A 21,236-nucleotide genomic window follows, 5' to 3' on the forward strand; every position below is an offset into this window, starting at 1 on the left:
TTGGAACAGATGTATTTACAATCGATAGGCCATTTGACCATATGAGATCTTTGATTTGGTGAGAGTATGAATCAACAACAAGTAGGTTAAGATTAAAATCTCCGCAAACAAAAACGTTGTTATATTGAGGTGAAATTTCAGATAAATAAGAAAAAAACGGTTCAGGTGAGCAAACTCTTTGCGGATTGTAACCACACGCAACCAGACATTTGATGTTAGAATCAAAAATTTCAAGTATCAGATATTCAACGTTCGTATTTAAAGACTTACCAACAACCTTTGCTTTAAGTAAAGCTTTACAGTATATAGCAATACCACCACCAATGGTATTGGTAACCCTATCATTACGAAACAAATTATACCCCTCAATTCCGTAGACAGCATCAGGGATGATCGGTTTAAACCATGTCTCATCAATACATATAACATCAACAGCGGATTTACAAAATAAGTATTTTAAATAATCAAGTTTAGAATGGTTAAGGCTGCGGGCATTGATGTGACATATTCTAAAACCTCTTTGGCGATTCGATAAAACATTCAACATTGTACGAGTTAGACCTACATTCATACTACGGTCAACATACATTTTAGTTTCATAAATTAAAATCAGCACAACAATTTAAAATGAGCAATTAAACTACACGTCAAGCACAATATATATAAAACAAGAAAATGTAAAGGGATAGGGAAAAAAAAGGGAAGAAAATAGGATATAAAAAGAAAAAGTATTTTTAAAGAGATGAAAATGTAATGTATTGATATATTTATGATATAATTATTTAATAAAACAAACAAGCAAATAAAAGTAATTGATTGAAAAAGTAAGTTACATATAATGCACAAGAATAAAAAAATTTAAAAGAAATGTTTAATTATATTTGCAAAAATCAAAAGAATAGAAAAAGAAACGTAAAACAGATGAAAAATCATAAGAGTAGATAAAGCTAAATTTTTGATGTCGCAGCTGCAGCAGTATGTAGATTAGAGTGACCGCAAGAAATCGATTTTCGAAATTTGGTCGGGGGAACCCCATAAAATGTTCCGCCTTTGCAGATTTTTAGATAGCCAAAATTTCAGCTCGATTGGATAACTCTAAATGGTGCCGACACTCGTTCAAAGTATCAAAAATCTTTGTTTTTTCACTGTTTTTCGAAGAAAATTAGCTCTAGCTCCCAAACAGATCGGGTTATTTTCACTTTTTATATATTAAATTAAAGGTAGTGTTGCTACACATAATTCAGATGCTTAATTTGTTTAGTTTTACTTAAAAAGAAAAATTTTGTCATCAATTTAAATTTTCAGTACTTACCTCAAAAAGAGCTGAAGTGCAAACTCAATTTAAAATTAAACTTTTTTTAAACTGTTTTATTTAAAAAAAACGAAACATTTAACAGAATTCTAAGGCTGTGTGTAAATTGCGTTAAATAGTTAACACCGTGTAAAATTTTTGACACTATTGAGGTGAACAAAAAAATCTCAGCTGTATGGCTTATTGTTTAATATTTTTCTCTGCTTCTTTTCTGCTATGAAACTCCTTTTTAATAAAAAAAAAAAAAAACAAAACAAAACCATCTGCAAAAAAAGTTTAACTCAAATTTAACTAGGTCCCAGAGCCCAGTAAATTTTTAAAAGCTGAAAATTTTGTATTCACCTCAATAGTGTCAAAAATTTTACACTATGTTAACTATTTTACGCAATTCACACACGTCCTAAAAAACAAAAAAAAATAACATCGTGTTACATTTCTTATACATAATTAATGAAGTAAATACTAAAAAAATTTAATCAAGAGATTTACAAAGTAGTTTTGGAAGCATCAGGATACAATTTTCGGCACTCACTGACTACTTGAAGTACATATTGTTTTTGTTCCTCATCTTTAGTTAAAAGGTTATTAAAATCGGTTATTAATTTGACTCCTCTTTCTGTCATGTCATTTACGACTTTAAGTGGTTGCACTTTTTTAAAGCCTTCTTTAAAATGCGGGTTTTCCGGCCAAGGATTAGGAGGTTCTTTGAGAAAACTTGTGTCTATTTTCAATCGGCTGAAAAAGATCAATGTTTCTTTGTTCACAATATTTTTTAACCCTGCTGTGACAAATTGTTCATCTTCATGTGTCTGTAGCTTTGGATTTACTATTCTGTTGGTTTCCGTTTCACTGGTTTTCAAAATTATGTTGGCCGTTTCTAATTTTTCGCCATCTCGTAAAGTTAGGTCAAAGAACGCCAGACCTGCCAGCTCTGAACTCAAATACCATAAATGGTTTGAGAATTTAGCAAAAGCCTTCTCTGAAATATATTTGTCTATCTTGCGGTATTCAATGCGATTACGCAAAAGATCAAGATCTTGTTTAGGAGCCAGATAAGCTCTTGGGGCATTAAACCAAGCAAAAGTTTTTTCTTGTTGAATGTAAGTCTGATTTTGAAACTACAAAGTCAATTGGATTTTGCCCTAGTGCTTCTATTGTAGCTATAATTATGCGAGAAGCATTTCTATCAGATGCCTTACATTGGTCCAATAACATAGAAAGTTTCATTGTTAATAGCTCTTTCACCCCACGACTATACCTCATACTTTTGATACCCGAGGGCCCAGAGATAGAGAAACATCCATTCTATCCCAATCCGCAGAATAAAACAGTTAAAAAAAAGTTTAATTTTAAATCGAGTTTGCACTTCAGCTCTTTTTGAGGTGTGTACTGAAAATTTAAATTGATGACAATATTTTTCTTTTTTAGTAAAACTAAACAAATTTAGCATCTGAATTATGTGTTACAACACTACCTTTAATTTAATATATAAAAAGTGAAAATAAATCGATCTGTCTGGGAGCTAGAGCTAATTTTCTTCGAAAAACAGTGAAAAAACAGAGATTTTTGATATTTTGAGCGAGTGTCGGCACCATTTAGAGTTATCCAATCGAGCTGAAATTTTGGCTATCTAAAAATCTGCAAAGGCGGAACATTTTATGGGGTTCCCCCGAAAAAAATTCGACAAAAAATTTTTTCTATGGGAGTTGCGGTCACTCTAATGTAGATCGTCTAAGCATGTTATTAAGTGACTTGCGCTGGTGGGGAACTTCTTAATGTAAACATTACCACGATTTGTGTAAGCGGAGAAGAGTTGTTGTTTTCGCTTGAGTCCAATTGCACTTTGGAGGAGAAGACGATATTGTTTAATTAAGCTTTCGTTTAAATAGCAGCTAGTGTCTCGTTGAGTAGATGATATTCCAAAGTCACTCAAGCGTAGTTCTTTGTTTTTCATCTTGCGGTAATTAGATGATGATTTCATGACGACATCTCTTTCAAAACAGCTCGAGAGTTTAATGATAATTGGTGAAGGAGATTCTTTCATGGTTTTGTTGTGTGGATTACTCACGTTGATTGACTCTTTCTTGACAGCGCGGAAAACTTGGTTTATGAGAGGTGGCTTGCAGCTAATTGTTTTGCAGAACTCTTCAAAAATAGATTTTAGATTCTCATTTGGCAATTTTGGGACACCAACCAAAACCATATCAGACGCTATCTCTTTCTTCGCCATAAGAGTAAGCTGATTCTCAAGAGAAAGTATGTGTGTGTTTTGTTCATACAACTTACTATTCAGCTGGCTCTCAATGCTATCGACACGAGAGCTTAATGTAGAGATGGAACCTTCAATTAGAGAAAATCTTTGCTCCAGGCTAACTTTAATCTCTTCAATCTTGGTGACTAATCCAGAACGGGTTTTTTCTAGATCATCGGTTAGGTTGCGTTGAAGAAGAATTTGTTTTGTCAATTGTTTTTTAAAAGAATCGAGGGAAAGTAATGTGATGTCATTTTTCGAACTTTTCGGTGAAATGTCATTGGTTACATGGGCAGATGAAGGTGTACTTTTATCTTGTGACCGTGTCACAGCACCAGTGTGGCTCATAATAACAGATGGTGGGGGAAACACTTTCGATGAAGATTTTAAAGAGTTATTTTTTTTTTTTCAGATTTTCACTTTTTTTATTATATATTATTATGACTTAGGCGGCAGAATATTTTAGTATGAATTACCAATAATAAACGACACTGGCAGTAAAAAATACTCGCGTTTCTTAAAAAATAGGCAAGGAAAATGGAGATTTTACTGTTTTTAGCCGGAGCAACAAAATAAGCGACTACTCGCGTCTAAAGCACATGCTAATTGTATTCGGTGGTATAGTTTGCAATTGAAAGTGGTAGTTTACATAGGCGATGGACTATTGAATGAAAGGCAGTGAGTTTGTGTTGAATCGGGGAGTATGAGTCGTTCGTGATGTATCTGTTTGTTGTTGTTGGTTTCCTGTATATGGCAAATTCAATTCGTCCGTTTTTTCTCGACAGGGTTAAGTCTAAGAAATTTAGTTTTTTGTCTTTTTCAGATTCAAAGGTGAAATTAATGGAATCGAACTCTGAATTTAGGATGTTTAAAACCGAATCGATTTCACCTCTTTTTATCACCGCAAAAACATCATCTACATAACGTCGTTTCGAACGACGACATGAAAACTTCCGCTATTAGTGGGGACAAAGGGTTTCCCATACTTGTTCCAGTTTCAATTATGTAAAAGTTATTCCTAAACTGAAAAAAGTTTTGAGACATACATATTTTAGCTGTTTTTAAATATGCATGTTTATTGTTTTCCTCTATCTCAAACTTTTCAAGGTGTTTTTGAAGGGCAGTTAAAGCTTCAGGGATAGGAATACTCGGAAACAGAGCTTCGACATCGAATGAAATCATGATTTCGTCTTCTTCAATTAAGATGTTCTTAATTTTTTCCACGAAGTCAAAAGTATTGTTCACTGAAAAACTTTGTAATGGGTATTTTTTCATATCACTTACTAGCCATTTGGATATTTTGACGGAGGGTGAATTTATATTTGAAACAATGTGTTGTTAACTACCCCACTGTTAATAAGCTGCAATAATAAATAAAGATAGACAACAACATGAGACGACAAATATACGAACTGCAATAAGGAGATTGAGAAAAAGAAGATAAAGATACAGTGAATTTATCTATTCAGCGAGAGTGTAGCGAAGCGAGTCCTTTTAATCTTTTGTAAATTATATATTATTTTGTTTCTTCTCAATTCATTTTATACTTGCAAATAATAAAACTTTAAATTAAAAAACATTCATTGTTTAAAAAGTGCGTTTCTTTTTCATAAAATTTGGAGAAGATTACATTCAGAAGAGGGATATTGCCTTAGAAAATTGCGATTGCGTCATCCGATAGACAAAAAAAAAAAAAAAAAAAACGATTGTGCGATTGGGTCATACAATCGAGACAGAGTCTCGAAACTGAATTTTTGAATTTCAACTATCATCCAGAGCAAAAATGAGTGCAAAGGAATTAGTAAAACTACTGGTGCAGGCGCTGAAAGAGAATAGCCAGCAGGGAGCAGATCAGACCAACGATGTCAACTACCAAATCATGCCTGATTTCAACAAATCCATTCAAAACTTTAATGGAAAAAAAAATGATTGTGAGGCGCGTGATTGGTTGCTTTCTGTAGATGCAGTGGCTGATCTCAATAGGTGGTCGGATGCATTTCGTCTGGAGTGCGTCAGATTTCATTTAGTTGGAGCTGCAAAGAGCTGGTACAATTCCTTAACAATATCCACTTGGGCTAAATTTAAATCTGAGTTCGAGAGTACATTCACAAGTCCTTTGGATACAGCCGACAGATGGAAGTTGCTACTCGAGCGAAAGCAGCGAAAGGGTGAAGATATCATAGATTATTTCTTTGAAAAATTGCGAATGTGTAACGATTTGAAACTGAGTTTCACAGAAATAAAAACCCAAATTATCGATGGTATCATATCCAGAGAGTTGAAACAATTTCTGTTGTGTCGTTCACATACTAACACCAACGAAGTTGTTAGAGACATCAAGAATCATTTCCAACTGATGGGACCTTCAGCTTCAGAATCTGTTCCAACGAAGAGAATAGGCGGCGAGTACAAAAGTCATTCTTCGGTTCCAGAGAGGTGCTCTAAATGCAAAGGTGGACACAAAGACGAATTCTGTACTCAGGGTAAAGCGAAAGATGAAATCAAATGCTTTCGTTGCCTAACTCCAGGGCATTATAAGAGTGAATGCAAAGTTGAGGTTAAATGCATTCATTGTGGCAATCCGGGACATATGATGAAAAATTGTCCAAAGAGTAAAACGGATTTTCGTACACCAAACGTCACATCAAATGTCGGCAAGAGTGAATCGTCTTACAAAGTTTCATGTGTGAGGTACATCTAAAGATTTAAAATATTATTAAACTGCAAAATTAAATGGACATGAGATGAAAGCATACATTGATAATGGTAGCAAATGTGTTATGATCAGAGATTCTTATGCTAAGAAACTCAACATTCAATACGAGAAAACATCAGATATTATTTGTGGTTTTGGTAATGGCAAGATCATGTCTTTGGGAGTGTTCGAGGCTAGCCTTCAAGTTGACCAAGCCGAGGCCAAGGTTAAAGTTCATGTTGTTCCAGATGAATTTCTGCAGATTCCACTTTTGATTGGACAGCCTTTTACCGAAAACGAATACATTACCATTGTAAAGCGAGGAAATAACATTCGAGTTTTTGAGGAGCGACAGATCGTAGACGAGGAATGCTTCAAGGACCTGGTAGTTCCACCTTTACCAAAACAAGAAGTGAAACTATGGGCGAAAGAAAAAACAGTCATTCCTGCGGGTTATATTGGTTTTATAACTGCTTGTGCTGACGAGATAGAACAACGTACAGATATTTTCATCAATGGAGGTGCAAATCGTGGAGGTTTCTTGATTCCGAGTTGTGTGGTGAGCATTGAAGATGAAGTTAACATACCAGTTGTCAACATGAGTGCAAATGAGATCGTTTTTTAGAAAGGAGTTACTATTGCAAGAGGAAAACGATGCGTTGAAGATTCCGATGTCTGCGATGAAGATGTCGAAAATCCAGAAAAATGTGAGTACACTGCTCTTTTATCAGTTGTAGACGTGTCGTTTTTGGAAACAATTGACATTAACCCCACAGCTTCTACGAATGTCAGAGAAAAATTAATAAATATTTTGAAAGACTACCGAGATTGTTTTGCTTTGAATATGACAGAGTTGGGTTGTACAAAAGAAGTAGAGTTTGAGATAGAACTGAGTTCAGATGTTCCTGTAGTTTATCGTCCTTATAGATTGAGTCATAGCGAAAGAGAGTTTTTGAGAGGAGAGATTGAGGAAATGAAAGCTGCTGGAATAATACAAGATTCCGTTTCTAACTATTCGAGCCCAATTCTGATTGTCACTAAGAAGAATGGTAGTAAGCGCGTTCGTATAGACTATCGTGCGCTGAATAAGCTGACCAAGAAGATTAAATACCCACTTCCAGTTCTGAACGATCAGATAGACAGTTTGAGTAACAAAAAAATCTTTTCAATGCTTGACATGAAGAGCGGCTACTATCAGATACCTTTCAATAAGGAGTCTCGTCACTTAACAGCTTTTGTAACTCCCGACGGACACTTTGAGTTCATTAGAATGCCTTTTGGGGTGACTAATGGCCCACCGACGTTCCAGAGACTTGTCAACAGCATCCTTGGTCCCTTGAGGTATACAATTGCTCTAGCTTATTTCGATGATATTTTGTGTCCAGCTGAACAGAAGAAGAGGCGATAAAGAATTTAACAAAGATATTTGATTGTTTGCGGCGTGCGAATTTGAAACTAAATCCAGCGAAGTGCAAGTTCTTGTACAATACAGTTGAGTATCTTGGGTACGAGATTGGAAATGGGATTGTTAAGCCTAATGCGACTAAAATAGAAAGTGTAGCTGAGTTTCCACCAAAATGTTCACCAGATTAGACAGTTCATTGTTTTAACTAGTTATTTTAGATCTTTTACTAAAGATTATGCGCTGATTGTCAAACCCTTAACTTTCCTCACCCGTAAAGATGCCAAGTGGACTTGGACAGATATTGAGAATTCAAGTTTCGAATTATTGAAAAGGAGGTTAATCGAGCGACCAGTTTTGAGTTTATATTCACCAACAGCGAAAACAGAGGTGCACACGGATTCGTGTAAAGACGGTTTGGGGGGGTGTTTTACTACAACTCCAACACGATAGTAAAATGCACCCTGTAGCATACTGTAGCAGACAGACAACGAAAGAAGAAAGTAAATATCATTCAACAGAGCTCGAGGCGCTAGCGGTGGTTCGGACACTAGAAAAGTTCAGAGTCTACTTAATCGGTATACAGTTTGTAATTTTTACCGACTGCAATGCTGTTCGTGGTTCTATGACAAAAAAAACATCTGATTCCTCGAATAGGAAGATGGTGGTTGAAGCTCATGGAATTCACGTTTGATATTCAACACCGACCTGGAGATAGAATGAAACATGCTGATGCATTGAGCCGTAATCCGTTCTGTGAAGCTGAAGAGACTGAGACCGTTGCAGTTTGTCTTTATTCGATACTAGAAGAATACGATTGGTTACTCATGCTGCGAAAGAGTGATCCGAGAATTTCCGAGATAGCTGAGGTACTTAAAAAGACAACTAACTTGGACAAAGCCGAAAAACAAATTCATCAAGAGTACGAGTTGAGTGATGGTCGAGTTTTCAAGAAAGAAGATGACGAGTTGAAATGGTATGTTCCAAAAGGCGCCAGAGCTCAAATTGTTACAAACAGCCATAATAAGTTAGGTCATGTTGCTTTCGACAAAACAATTGGAAAGATTAAAGAGAAGTACTGGTTTCCGAGAATGCGAAGGTATGTTAAAAGTTTTATAGGATCTTGTATCGAATGTCTTTATCATAAACAGCCAGGTGGTAAAAAACAAGGGTTCCTCCATTCAATTGATAAAATTGGGATACCATTTCATACTTTGCATGCGGACCATCTTGGTCCATTTATTAGAAGTTCCAGAGGCAACCAGTTTGTTTTGGCTATTATAGATGGTTTTACCAAATTTTGCATATTAAGAGCTGTACGAGATGTCAAGGCACATACAACTGTTAAAGTTTTTGAAGATGTAATTACCACATTTGGAGCACCGACACGCGTTATTACAGATCAGGGTACTTCCTTTACTGGAAACGTCTTCGAGAAAATGTGCAGCGAGAAAAATATTATACACGTCAAAAATGCAACAGCAACACCGAGGGCGAACGGCCAAGTCGAAAGATTGAACCGCAGTATTACACCGATGCTAGCAACTTTGAGTCAAAAAGCTGATGGCTCCGATTGGGATCAATTTGTGAAAGTTGTACAATGGAGTTTAAACAACACGATACATGCAACTTTAAAGAAGACACCGTTTGAGGTCCTATTTAATTATGATCCGAGAAGTATTGACGGAAGTCCCTTAGACGTCGAGTTTAACAACGGCCAGATATCTAAAAATATACAAGACGTTCGAGAAAGTATGACTAAAGTTATTAAAGAGAATCAAGCGTAAAAACAGAAGCTATATAATAGTAAGAGGTGTGAAGCAAATAAGTATGTACCTGGAGATTTTGTCATGGTTAAAGGAGCTTATGGTGCTACTGGAGATTCTCAGAAATTACTGCCTAAATATAAGGGTCCGTACGTTGTAACAGAGGTTTTACCGGGAGACAGATATCGAGTTCAAGATATTCCTGAAAGGCAAAGGTCACAAAGATTCTACGATGGTATAGCGGCAGTTGATGATTTGAAACGAGTACTCGCATCAGATAAAGTCCAATCAAGGGATGAAGAAAGTGTTAAGTCGAATGTGGTACCGCAGACAACATCAACAGAAGGCCGACCGACAAGAACTAAAAGGAGACCATTTCGTTTTGATGACTTTGAGATAGATTAATCGAGTGCGATTATTAATGTGGATGGCCGAATGTTAACTACCCCACTGTTAATAAGCTGCAATAATAAATAAAGAGAGACAACAACATGAGACGACAAATATACGAACTGCAGCGAATACAGCGAATTTATCTATACAGCGAGAGTGTAGCGAAGCGAGTCCTTTTAATCTTTTGTAAATTATATATTATTTTGTTTCTTCTCAATTCATTTTATACTTACAAATAATAAAAAAACTTTAAATTAAAAAACATTCATTGTTTAAAAAGTGCGTTTCTTTTTCATAAAATTTGGAGAAGATTACAGTGTCGCTTCACAAATAAAGTTGTGAAAATTGTTTTTTAAATAATTTTAAATAAAATAAAAGAAATTACACGGTGTAACACTCAAAATATACGCGGGAGACCTGTCAGGTTTTGTAGAGCTAGTCGCACTGATTGCGAAACGGTATTTGAAAATCCCCTAACACCCCCAAATTCTGGAGTTACGGGCAAAAAACGGATTTTTGGACCTTCACCCATTGAAAAAATTCTAGCTTCGACAATTTTTTACCCATTTTCGATTTTTTTACAGTTTCTGACAGAAAATAAATATACCTTTTCAACAATGTATAAAACATGTAACTCGGTTAAACCACTTAGAATTTATAAGCTGTCAAAGTTCAAAAATTCCATTTTTTTCGTCATTTGCCCAACTTCGGCATCAATTTAAAGTATATGTTTTCAAAACAACATGCTATTTAAAAAATATATTCTAAAACTATATCTATTTCTCAATCAATCGAGGTATTTTTTATGAAAATCACTTCAAAATTGACTTAGAAAAAATTTTTTTTCAATTTCAACCCAGATACAGAAATTCGATCTTTTAGGTATAGAACAAAAATGTTGTTTCGGCACGTAGTAGGATAACTTGGGCGCCAAGATTTGATAACGGGTTTTTGTAGAGGAGCTCAATACAAACATTTTTTTCTTTGAGAGGGGGGTCTATCTCCCCCCGTTTAGGTGGGAGAGGCATTTTTCTAAAAAAAAATTATCAAAATAAAAAAAAAATATTAAAAAACAACGGGAACACTAACAGTAATAAATGATACCATTTCCGAAAGGAAAAAGTGTACATTTGATGTTAATTTTTAAATGAATATAATATAACCAACAGTTTTTGAAATAATCGATTTCAAAGTTAAAAATAGGCGAACAAAAATTTTTTAAAACTCATTTTATACTATTTTTGTCCAGACTGTGAATTTTAGTAAAAAAATTACTCACACAGAAAACTGCCTCAATTGATTCCTTGAAGAACAGTGACAACTATATATTTCTATGTCTTTTAATTTTTGAGAAAATTGAAAAATTATTTTATCAAATTTTTCTTTTTTCAAAATATTTTTTGTTTTTATTTGTTTTTATTTTTCAAAAATCGAAAATGGGTAAAAAATTGTCGAAGCTAGAATTTTTTCAATGGGTGAAGGTCCAAAAAACCGTTTTTTGCCCAGATTTTGGGGGTGTTAGGGGATTTTCAAATACCGTTTCTTAATCAGTGCGACTAGCTCTACAAAACCTGATAGGTCTCCGCCCGCGTATATTTTGAAACCTCATTTTTGTAACACCGTGTTATTAATTGTTTTTTATTAATTTATATTTATTTGTTTTAAAAAATCTCGATACTACCCACAACTTGGAGACTAAAACACCAAAATGCATGGATATATTTAATCGCCATTTTGGTATTTCGAAAACCGAATTAATTTCTTTTATTAACGATTTGGATTAAACGTATTTGAGTTTCTTGGACAGAATACAAAAACGTGCTTTTAAAATGATAGATGATAGATCGATAACTGAGACAATTCCGTCCCTAGGCCACCGACGCACATAGGGGTATTCAACTCCAAAACCCGCTCATATAACTTTTTTGCTAAATGTGGAGTTGAGAAGTGATTTTTCGTTTGGCTATTCTTAAATACCCACGGAATATTGTCCCATAATTTTTTTTTGTTTTTATGCATGCACTTAGCCACAGCATCAGTTGAAAGTCATTGATTGTAATCCTTTAATGTGGTTCAGTTGTTTTGTGTGAAAAATTACATCGACAATAGTTAAATTTATTTTTTGTTTCTATTGTTTTACATAAAATTTTTGTTTTGGAAGTTTCAGTTGCAGGTGTGTACTTTATTTAAAAAATATATTTGTTGTACTTGAAGATTTAATTTATTGTTAAATTAATTTATTTTAAATGTAAGTAAAAAGACAGTTATTTTTTTAATTTCTGCTTTTTCAATGGACCTTTTGTTATATCATTCGGTGTTATTTGGTAACATTTTTGGTATCATATTAAAGAGGAAGATGTCAAAAAGCAAAAACAAAAAAAAACGTCTGCCCGTTTTTGCCCGTCTAGCTTTTATCGTCTTTTATGTGAACCTAGTTTTGTGAAAACTATTGACTGTTTTAAGTAAAAAAAAAAAATTTTTTGACGAATTGATATTTTATTATCAATTAAACAAATATAACCGTGACATTTTAACTATCAAATATTTATTGATATTGAAAAATATCAGAATTCACAATTTTTTTTTTTTCAGTGTATCCAAAATTTTTTTTTATACCTAAATTCATTAGAAAAAAGCTCTATTGCTGTTAATTAGTGGTTTTAGTCAAGTACAATTTCATTAAGCAAACAAAATTCTCGTGAGCGGTTTTTGAAGGTAAATACCCCTATGTGCGACGTAATGTGACATGTCTCTCCTTGTTTAATCACTATTTTTATAAACAATGTTCAGATGAAATAGCTAGTTGCATTCCTCCCCTGAAACAATTTAACCGTAATACTCGCACTTCTAGGAATGCTGATCAGTTTACCCTTGAGCCCAACTTCGGACGTACCGTCAAATACAGAGATTTTTTCTTTAGCCGCACCACACGAATGTTGAATATATTACCCGCCTCTGTTTTTCCCTGCCATTTTAAGGTTGAGTGGACCACGTAAAGATCGGCTTATCGTTTACAAATCGGTGCATAACTTTCACATTATAAAGTAAATTGAATGAAATAAATTTTATTATTTAGATAATAAACAAGGCTAAATATCTTCAGCCCCACAATGTGCAATTTGTGCACCTGTAATTAAGAGAGAACAAAACATGATAAAATTTTCGTTGTTTTAGAACGACCTGAAAGATATCGGTTTGTTTCTTAGTTAGACCAAAATTTTTATTTTTTTATTTCTATTTTGGATTGAGATTGAATAATCAAACTACGGAGTAAAGGTATTTTGAAAAACTAAAAATTTATTTTTCATATGTAGAAAAAAATTAATCGAAACTGAAGCTATTTTTCCTTATCTTACAATGTTTGAACATGTGTAATTTCTGCAATTTTTAATAAAATTCATCGAAATAAAACTCAACTCAAATACTAACACATTGATTAGTTTAAGAAATATATATTAAGTTTTAAGGTCTTAAACAACAAAAAAATGTTAAAAAGTCATTTTACTTAACTTTTTTTTAAAAGTGGTTTAAGTTCTTTGTTTTTCAAAGTATAATTTTAATTTTTATTTTATTTAAAAGCTTAGTTTATTGACTATGGAGTAAAACTATATTTTGTTTGAAAATATTGTTTTGTAACCCTACAGTTGCTTTTAAGCAATCCCAAAAACAACAAGCTGTACTTAGAAACCAACATTTTTAGATTTTTTGTTATATGTTTTTTATTTTTTTCATTATATTTTCTATCAATAGCAAGTTATAGAACAAGAATTGCTTACAATTAGTTTTTGAAAAATAGTCTACTTTCCATTTTTTTCATCAGAAATTCATGGAATGCGTATGTATTGGAATTTGTAGTTCAAACAAATTCCGCCGGCGCTAGTTGTAAAGTAATTAATCGTTAGGTAACAATACAAATTTGGTAGTGGGGAATGCCCAGTTAATTTGTGAAGGTAGGTGCGTAGTAGAAACATATTCCTAAAAAATATGCAATAGTAATGCGATTTGGGATGATTGTTTTTAAAACAAATTACTATTTTTTCGGCTAGGTATATTGGGGAAATTACAAATCAGCATGAAAGGGTTAAAGGGAAAGTTATGAATGAAATATTTTAGTTCAAAAGCTGATTTCTTGCGAGAACAATATTTAAATAGTAATCTTCTGAGTTCGTTTGAAAAAATAATAGGTTTATAAAAAAACAATGGAACAACAAAGTATTAGTATTAGAAACCTTGCCAAATATAAACAAAGAAGTGATTGTGTCGATGGCCGATAAGAAAGCAGTTTTTGATGTGTCCGTGAAGCTGTGTATTGAAGATATTAGACCGTTTTCTACTGTATAAGGCTCTGGAATGCAGGCATTTGTTAAAGAGTGTATAAAAATCGGTGCTAAATACGGAGAACATGTTAACGTGAAAGACATGCTTCCCACTGGAACAACCATAAGCAACAATATAAAAAATATTAAAGACAATTTAGTGGAAATAGTCAAAACAGAACTCGGTTTTATTAAAAACTTTTCGGCAACAACAGATTTGTGGACTGACATTTTGGAAAATTCAGAAAATTTAAGTGATTTAAAATACAAAGTAAAACATTATTTAGTGAATTTGTTTTATCCCGAAATTAAAATGTCATTCAAAAGTGCGACATTTTTATATCCCCCGTGCAATAAAATGCCCATGGGGGTAAGCCTTGTCGTGGCGGATGGGCTTACGGTGACTACTACTATGAAGCTTAGAGCTATGCGATCGCGAAACTTGTTTTCGCAGAAGGGCCTCCCATGGTCGACAGGTCGAAGCGGAGTAGGCTGTTGCTACTAATTACCCCCCCAACGAAGGAGTGTTCCCACCAAGGCACTTCCAACAAATGACGGTAGCGGAAGAATTCTTTTTTAGAATCAACGGTAGCGTCACCAGTTCCAGTAAGGCCGAACTACTTGGTGAACACCTTATATGAGCTACTCAGACATATTCAGAGCACAGGTCTATAAGGAGCGGCTTAGCCAACCTCTCGTCCTTGGAGTCACAAAGGGCCTGGCCCTCCAGGTTGGGGGCTTCTGCCGTCGGGGTAACTGCCCGACCAGAAGTAGGATGGAGTTATGGAACGACGATAAGCCTCGGAAACGGACGGATTTACTGATGACGACCCTAGCAAACGAAATAAGGACAACGAATTTCGAATCTGCACGTGGAATGTTAGGTCCCTTAACAGACCTCGTGCAGCCGAACAACTAGCGGAGGCCTTCGACTGCTATAAGGCAGATATAACTGCCATCCAAGAAATGCGATGGGAAGGGCCGGGCAAGAGAAAATTGAAGACCCACGATATCTACTACGGCGACTGCAACCGGCAACAGGGCACATTTGGATGTGGATTTGTCATCGGAGGCAGACTCAGGCAGAACGTCCTGAGTTTTAACTGTGTCAACGAGCGCCTCACCACGATCCGCATAAAGGCTAAATTCACCAACATAAGCCTGATATGTGCTCACGCCCCCACGGAAGAGAAAGACGATACCACCAAAGATAATTTCTACGAGCTCCTCGAAAAAACCTACGAGCAAATCCCAAGCTACGACATTAAAATTGTCCTGGGTGATTTTAATGCAAAGCTAGGAAGAGAAGATATCTTTGGAAGCACAGTCGGAAAGCATAGCCTGCACGACAACACATCCGATAACGGATTCAGGCTAGTCGACTTTGCTGCGGGGCAAAATGTTGTCATAGCAAGTACGCGTTTCCCGCATCTCAAGATTCATAAAGGGACATGGAAATCTCCAGATCAATCCACCATCAACCAGATTGACCATATTGCGATCGACGCTAGACATTCCTCCAGTATTATGGACGTCCGAACGTTCCGAGGAGCCAACATTGACTCTGACCACTACCTGGTTGTAGCCAATGTACGGATGCGGATTTCCAGACCATCGCCAACACAAGGAAATACTGTGAGGAAGTTTAACGTCGGACGACTACAATCGCAAGAGATTGCCAGGTCCTATTCCGATCGCGTCTCGAATAACCTCTTAAGAAGTCCTACGCCGCCAGCAGCAAGTATAGATAACCAGTGGCAGCACTGCCAAGAAGCCATTAGAGATGCCGCCTCTGAAGTGCTGGGTTACACAAGGCCACCACAACGAAACCCCTGGTTTGATGATGAATGCCGGCAAGCACATGCAGCTAAACAGAAAGCATACAAAGCGGCGCTGCACAGAAGGACCAGAGCTGCCAATGAGCTCTACAAGCGGAAAAGAACAGAGGAACATCGGCTTCTCAGGAGAAAAAAGAGGCAACACGAGAAAGAAGCGATCGTGGAAATAGAGGGATGCTATAACAGGAATGAAGTTCGTAAGTTTTACCAGAAGGTAAAAAGAACATCTCAGGGGTATAAACCTAGAACTGAAGCCTGTAAAGACCAACAGGGAAACATCGTAGTAGAGACGCAAGCGATGCTGAGAATTTGGAAAGATCACTTCTGCAATCTCTACAATGGCGATGACGAAGCCAACCCCGCCCAAAGACAGATTGCACCATTCAATATCGACGATGAAGGCCAAAATTTCCGTCCCCCCGACCTGGAAGAAGTGAAGGCAGTCATATCCAAGCTTAAGTCAAACAAAGCCGCTGGAGCTGACGGCCTTGCTGCCGAACTATTTAAAGCAGCAGGAGATGACCTGGTTAGGAGTATGCACCAGCTCATCTGCCGAATATGGTCGGAGGAAAGCATGCCCACAGAATGGAATCTCAGCATCGTGTGCCCGATCCTTAAGAAAGGAGACCCTCTAACCTGCGCCAACTACAGAGGAATCAGCCTCCTTAACATCGCATATAAGATCCTCTCTGCCGTACTATGTGAACGTCTGAAGCCGTTCGTCAACAACCTGATAGGTCCTTATCAGTGTGGCTTTAGACCAGGAAAGTCCACCATCGATCAAATATTCACATTACGGCAGATCTTGGAAAAAACCCAGGAACAACAAATCGATACCCACCACCTGTTCATCGATTTTAAAGCCGCGTATGACAGTATATACAGAGATGAATTGTATAGAGCTTTGTCTAGTTTTGGCATCCCTGCAAAGCTCGTCCGGCTGTGCAGGATGACGATGGAGAATGCACGCTGCTCCGTCAGAGTCGGTAAAGACCTAACCGAAGCATTTGATGTCGAAAAAGGTCTTAGACAAGGCGACGCACTGTCATGCGATTTTTTTAACATCGTTCTTGAAAGAATTATACAGAACTCAAACGTCAACACCAGAGGCACAATCTTTCAAAAGTCCGTTCAGCTGCTTGCATATGCCGACGATATTGACATAATCGGAAGAACTCAGCGTGATGTCAATGGCGCTTTTGTAAGCATTGAAACGGAAGCGGCAAAAATGGGTTTAAGGGTCAATGAGGGCAAAACCAAGTATATGCTGTCGTCAAAAAAGGACACACAAGACCGACGCATTGGACAAAACGTCACCATCGACAGCCATAACTTCGAGGTAGTAAAGGAGTTGGCGTGCGCAACTGGAAGCAGCGAGCTAAGGATAGAGCTGGCTGGCGAAGCTTGTTGGTTGAGGCCCAAATCCACAGCGGATTGTAGCCGCCTTACGGCGCTGGTCACCCTAAGAAGAAGAAGAGTGCAATAAAATGCAATTATTGTCCCCAACTGAAAAGACTGAAATACATGATTACATAAAGTCAATAGTTCCTGCTACTGCTGCGGCATCTGAAGATATTTTGGACGAACAACCAACAACTAGTTCCAGGGCCAGTTATATTTTCTCGGATTTTATGAATGAAAATACAACAACGAGCGTAAACTCTATTGATATTGAAATAGAAAGATACATTCAGTTTAATTCGAAAGGCCCTGTGGATATTCTTCAATGGTGGTGTGAAAATAAAGGCCAATTCAAAAACCTTTATAAAGCACATAAAATCTTGAATCGTATTCCCGCAACATCAGCAGCATCAGAACGAGCATTTTCATAGGCTGGAAATATAATTACAATTATAATTATAATTATAATTCGATCGAGGTTGAACCCAGAAACTGTAAATAATTTGATGATTTCGAATTCAAACTTAAAGATAAATCCAATTTAAATATTTTTTTTTCATAAATAGAAGTGTCATAATTTTTAACTTAATTTAATTTATTCAATTTTTTGTATCTAGCATTAAGTTTTATTTAATTTTTCTTTTTTTTCTGTATTTAATTTAATTTTATTCTAATATGTTTTTCTTCATTTCATGATCTTGTCAAATTAATTAATTTAAATAAAACAAATGTAACTTGCTTTTGTGTACCAAACTGATTCTCTTTTATTTATTCTACAAGAAAAACCACCCTCGAACACTATGAACATTTCCTTTCCAGTTCGAGAAATTTCGATCACATTGATCATAAACATTTTGTTCACGATCATTTTACTCGATTTTACTCGAACAGAAAAATGATCGTTTGAACTCGTTTGAAATGTAGGATTACTTACGAGTCATCATACTCGTAAACAGGAAAGCTCGAATATATTTGAGTTGTGTTCATTCTGTTTGTTCGAGATCGTTTTTTTTTTTCGAGTAAGTACTCGATGTTCGTAAACAATACTCGACTCGTTTGGTCCATAAAAAAGGATGGCGCCAGGCAAGCTAATCGCGCATGCAAAGTGTTGTTGTATTTTTTTTTTTCGTGAAAATGAGAAAGGAGAATAATGGATCTCTCGCACGGTCGCAATATCTGGTATCGTCGGGTTATTGCGAAAACTCACTAAGTACACTTTTGATTGATTTTAATCTAAAAATGCAAAGTTGTGAGTTTCGATCATAGGTTTCGATTAAATTACTCATCAAAAACATCAGAACAACAGAAATACTTTTAAAACTTGCTACTTTATTGCTTCTCCATATAAATTTTTCATATCTAAAAAATTAAAACTCGATTATCTCAAAATCAGTAAAATGTTACTTAGTGAGTTTTCGCAATAACCCGACGGTATCTGGTGGTGGTGGTGGTATATGGAATAGGATAAATGAGTTTTTTTGTATTCTTGTTTCAAAACTGGGTTTTTTTATCTCTTTCATACATTTATGGTGTTGCATGTTTGATATATAAAGTTAAAGGTACTATTGTTAGTTCGTACTTTTTTGTGCTTCTGAGCACAATTTATTTATTTTTCTATGAACAAAAAATTTGGAAAGACAGAGGCGGTTTGTAATGTAATTCGTATTATAATACAAAAATCAAATTTTCGAATTCGATTATGGATGAAATTGTCTTTTTCTATGAAATCGTCCAACAACTGTTCCGTTTTTCAATTACTTCATTTGGAGTTTTTTTGGTTTTTTAGTTGTATTTTTTTTTTTGTTGAGATAGGTATAAACGTTGCTCAAAAGGAAAAAAGAAGATTAAATTTCCTTCCTAATGCTGGGCTCACTATTTTTTTCATTGAAAACACTGTGCAAGTCGAAATTCTTGACAGGCGCGCGAATAACTGTTTCGCCCTATTTCGGACCCGAGAAATCGATTGGCGTCATTAGTTTTTCGATTTATCGGTACGACTTCGAACAAAATTTTTTTTGAAAGATTTTCAATTATTTTGAGAATTTTTCACTTTTTTTAGTAATATTTCAACCAAAAACAATATTTATATTGCTAATAATTCTGCTCAAACGTTATTTGCTACCAGTAGAAAGACATTTATAAACTATTTTGAACAATTTATTTGAAAATTTAGTAATTTTTTTTGAAAAAATTAAAAAAAAACGAATTTTTTTACATTTTTTATCGTTTTTTCGCTATTTTTGTTCTCTTTTGCACAAATACATTGCATGTTTTCCATTAAAAATTAATTTAACTGTTAATTTAGTGTTGGTTAAACTTCGACAGTCTATCGATAGCATCGATAACAAAAAAATATCAAGTATATCGATACCAGCCGGCCTCAAAGTCGTTTAGGCCGCGCCCACCGCCAAGTAAGCCGCCCGCCCGTTCGGTTGTAAAAAAAAATCATTCATGTTTTTTTTAATGTTTATATTATTATATCAGTAACACATACATACAAATGTATGTATTTATTTAATAAATAATGAGAAGAAGATGGTAAGGTTTTTTTGTAACCGCAATTTTATTAACCAAAATTTTGTAAATACAGTATACCGGCTTTTTGTGTTGATTGTGCATTTTGTAATTTGCTTCAATCTCTATATTATTTAGTTCATCAAAATTGCAATTAGATCAGTGCCAATAATTTTTGAAAATAAAAAAATTATTAGCAGCATATGGGTGGTTGGAAAATTTAGGATAAATGGTATATGAAAGCGGAAAAATAAATTGCCCACAAACTAATTGGTGGAAAAGGTTGGGTGGGCGAAAAAGTGGGGTTGGTGTCAAAAATCGTGGTTTTTTACGATTTGTATCAAAAGTAGACCTATCAAAAAAAGTTAAATGCAAAAGTTTTGGATAATAAAAGTATAATAACTTTTACTCAAACCATTTTTTTTTTATATAATCTCAAAAATATTGAAAAAATGCAAAAAAATACGATTTTTTTATTTTTTATTTTTATATTTTACCAAAATGGTTTGATTTTAACAAATCTTGGTTAAAAATTACTTTGTTATGTTTTCTATCTTTTTTAAATGTTTTTTGAGCAAAAAATTAATGTTTGAATTTTTGACGAATTTAATTTGAAAAAATATCCTATTTTTCAATCCAAAAAGTGTTTGATCTTTGAAAAGCTTGGAATGCAGTTACTTAGATTAAAACCTTTTATTTAAGGTTGTATGGAAAAACTTTACTTTTGATTTAGAAAATATTGAGAAAAATTGAAAAAAAAACAAAAAAAAAACGATTTTTAAGATCGATTTTTCCGTAAATGACAATAATATTGGCGAGAAATAATTTTCCATAGAAACCAAATCATACTTTTCTAATGGCCTTTGACCTTCTTAATTTCAATCTAGCATTAAAATAGCTCTAACGTTCTAAGTTTATGAGATATTGAATTTTGAACGTTCAAAACACTATTTTTGTGATGTATTGGCATGGTAATATCTCAACGTGATGTGATAGAATTTTTCTGACTAAAGATTCAAGCTCAGCATATAAAAAATCATTAAAAAAATATACTTTGATTTCTATAAAAAAAAAAAACTTTTTGACTAGTGAAATCGAACAAGGCATTCACCCACTCACTTTAGCCCAATTAGTTTGGTGGCAATTTATTTTTCCGCTTTCATATACCATTTATCCTAAATTTTCCAACCACCCATATGCTGCTAATAATTTTTTTATTTTCAAAAATTATTGGCACTGATCTAATTGCAATTTTGATGAACTAAATAATATAGAGATTGAAGCAAATTACAAAATGCCCATCAACACAAAAAGCCGGTATACTGTATTTACAAAATTTTGGTTAATA

At 34.8% G+C, this 21,236-nt stretch overlaps 2 protein-coding genes across 2 annotated transcripts in view; both read left to right on the forward strand.

The window, feature by feature from the left end:
• The window catches only part of LOC129907747 (uncharacterized), a 110,474-nt gene that overhangs the window by 71,247 nt on the left and 17,991 nt on the right, over window positions 1-21,236 (forward strand). The gene's annotated exons all lie outside the window — the stretch shown is intronic.
• LOC129907752 (uncharacterized) lies at window positions 1,735-7,278 on the forward strand. Its single transcript, XM_055984106.1, has one exon. The coding sequence runs from the start codon at window positions 5,347-5,349 to the stop codon at window positions 6,262-6,264; it is 918 nt and encodes a 305-aa protein (XP_055840081.1). The 5' UTR covers window positions 1,735-5,346; the 3' UTR covers window positions 6,265-7,278.

The sequence above is a fragment of the Episyrphus balteatus genome, chromosome 1 (genome assembly GCF_945859705.1).
Source record: "Episyrphus balteatus chromosome 1, idEpiBalt1.1, whole genome shotgun sequence".
NCBI lineage: Eukaryota > Metazoa > Arthropoda > Insecta > Diptera > Syrphidae > Episyrphus > Episyrphus balteatus.

Excerpts from the sequence above, each read along its gene's own strand:
- LOC129907752 (XM_055984106.1), top strand. The coding sequence starts at position 5,347 with ATGAGTGCAAAGGAATTAGTAAAACTACTGGTGCAGGCGCTGAAAGAG.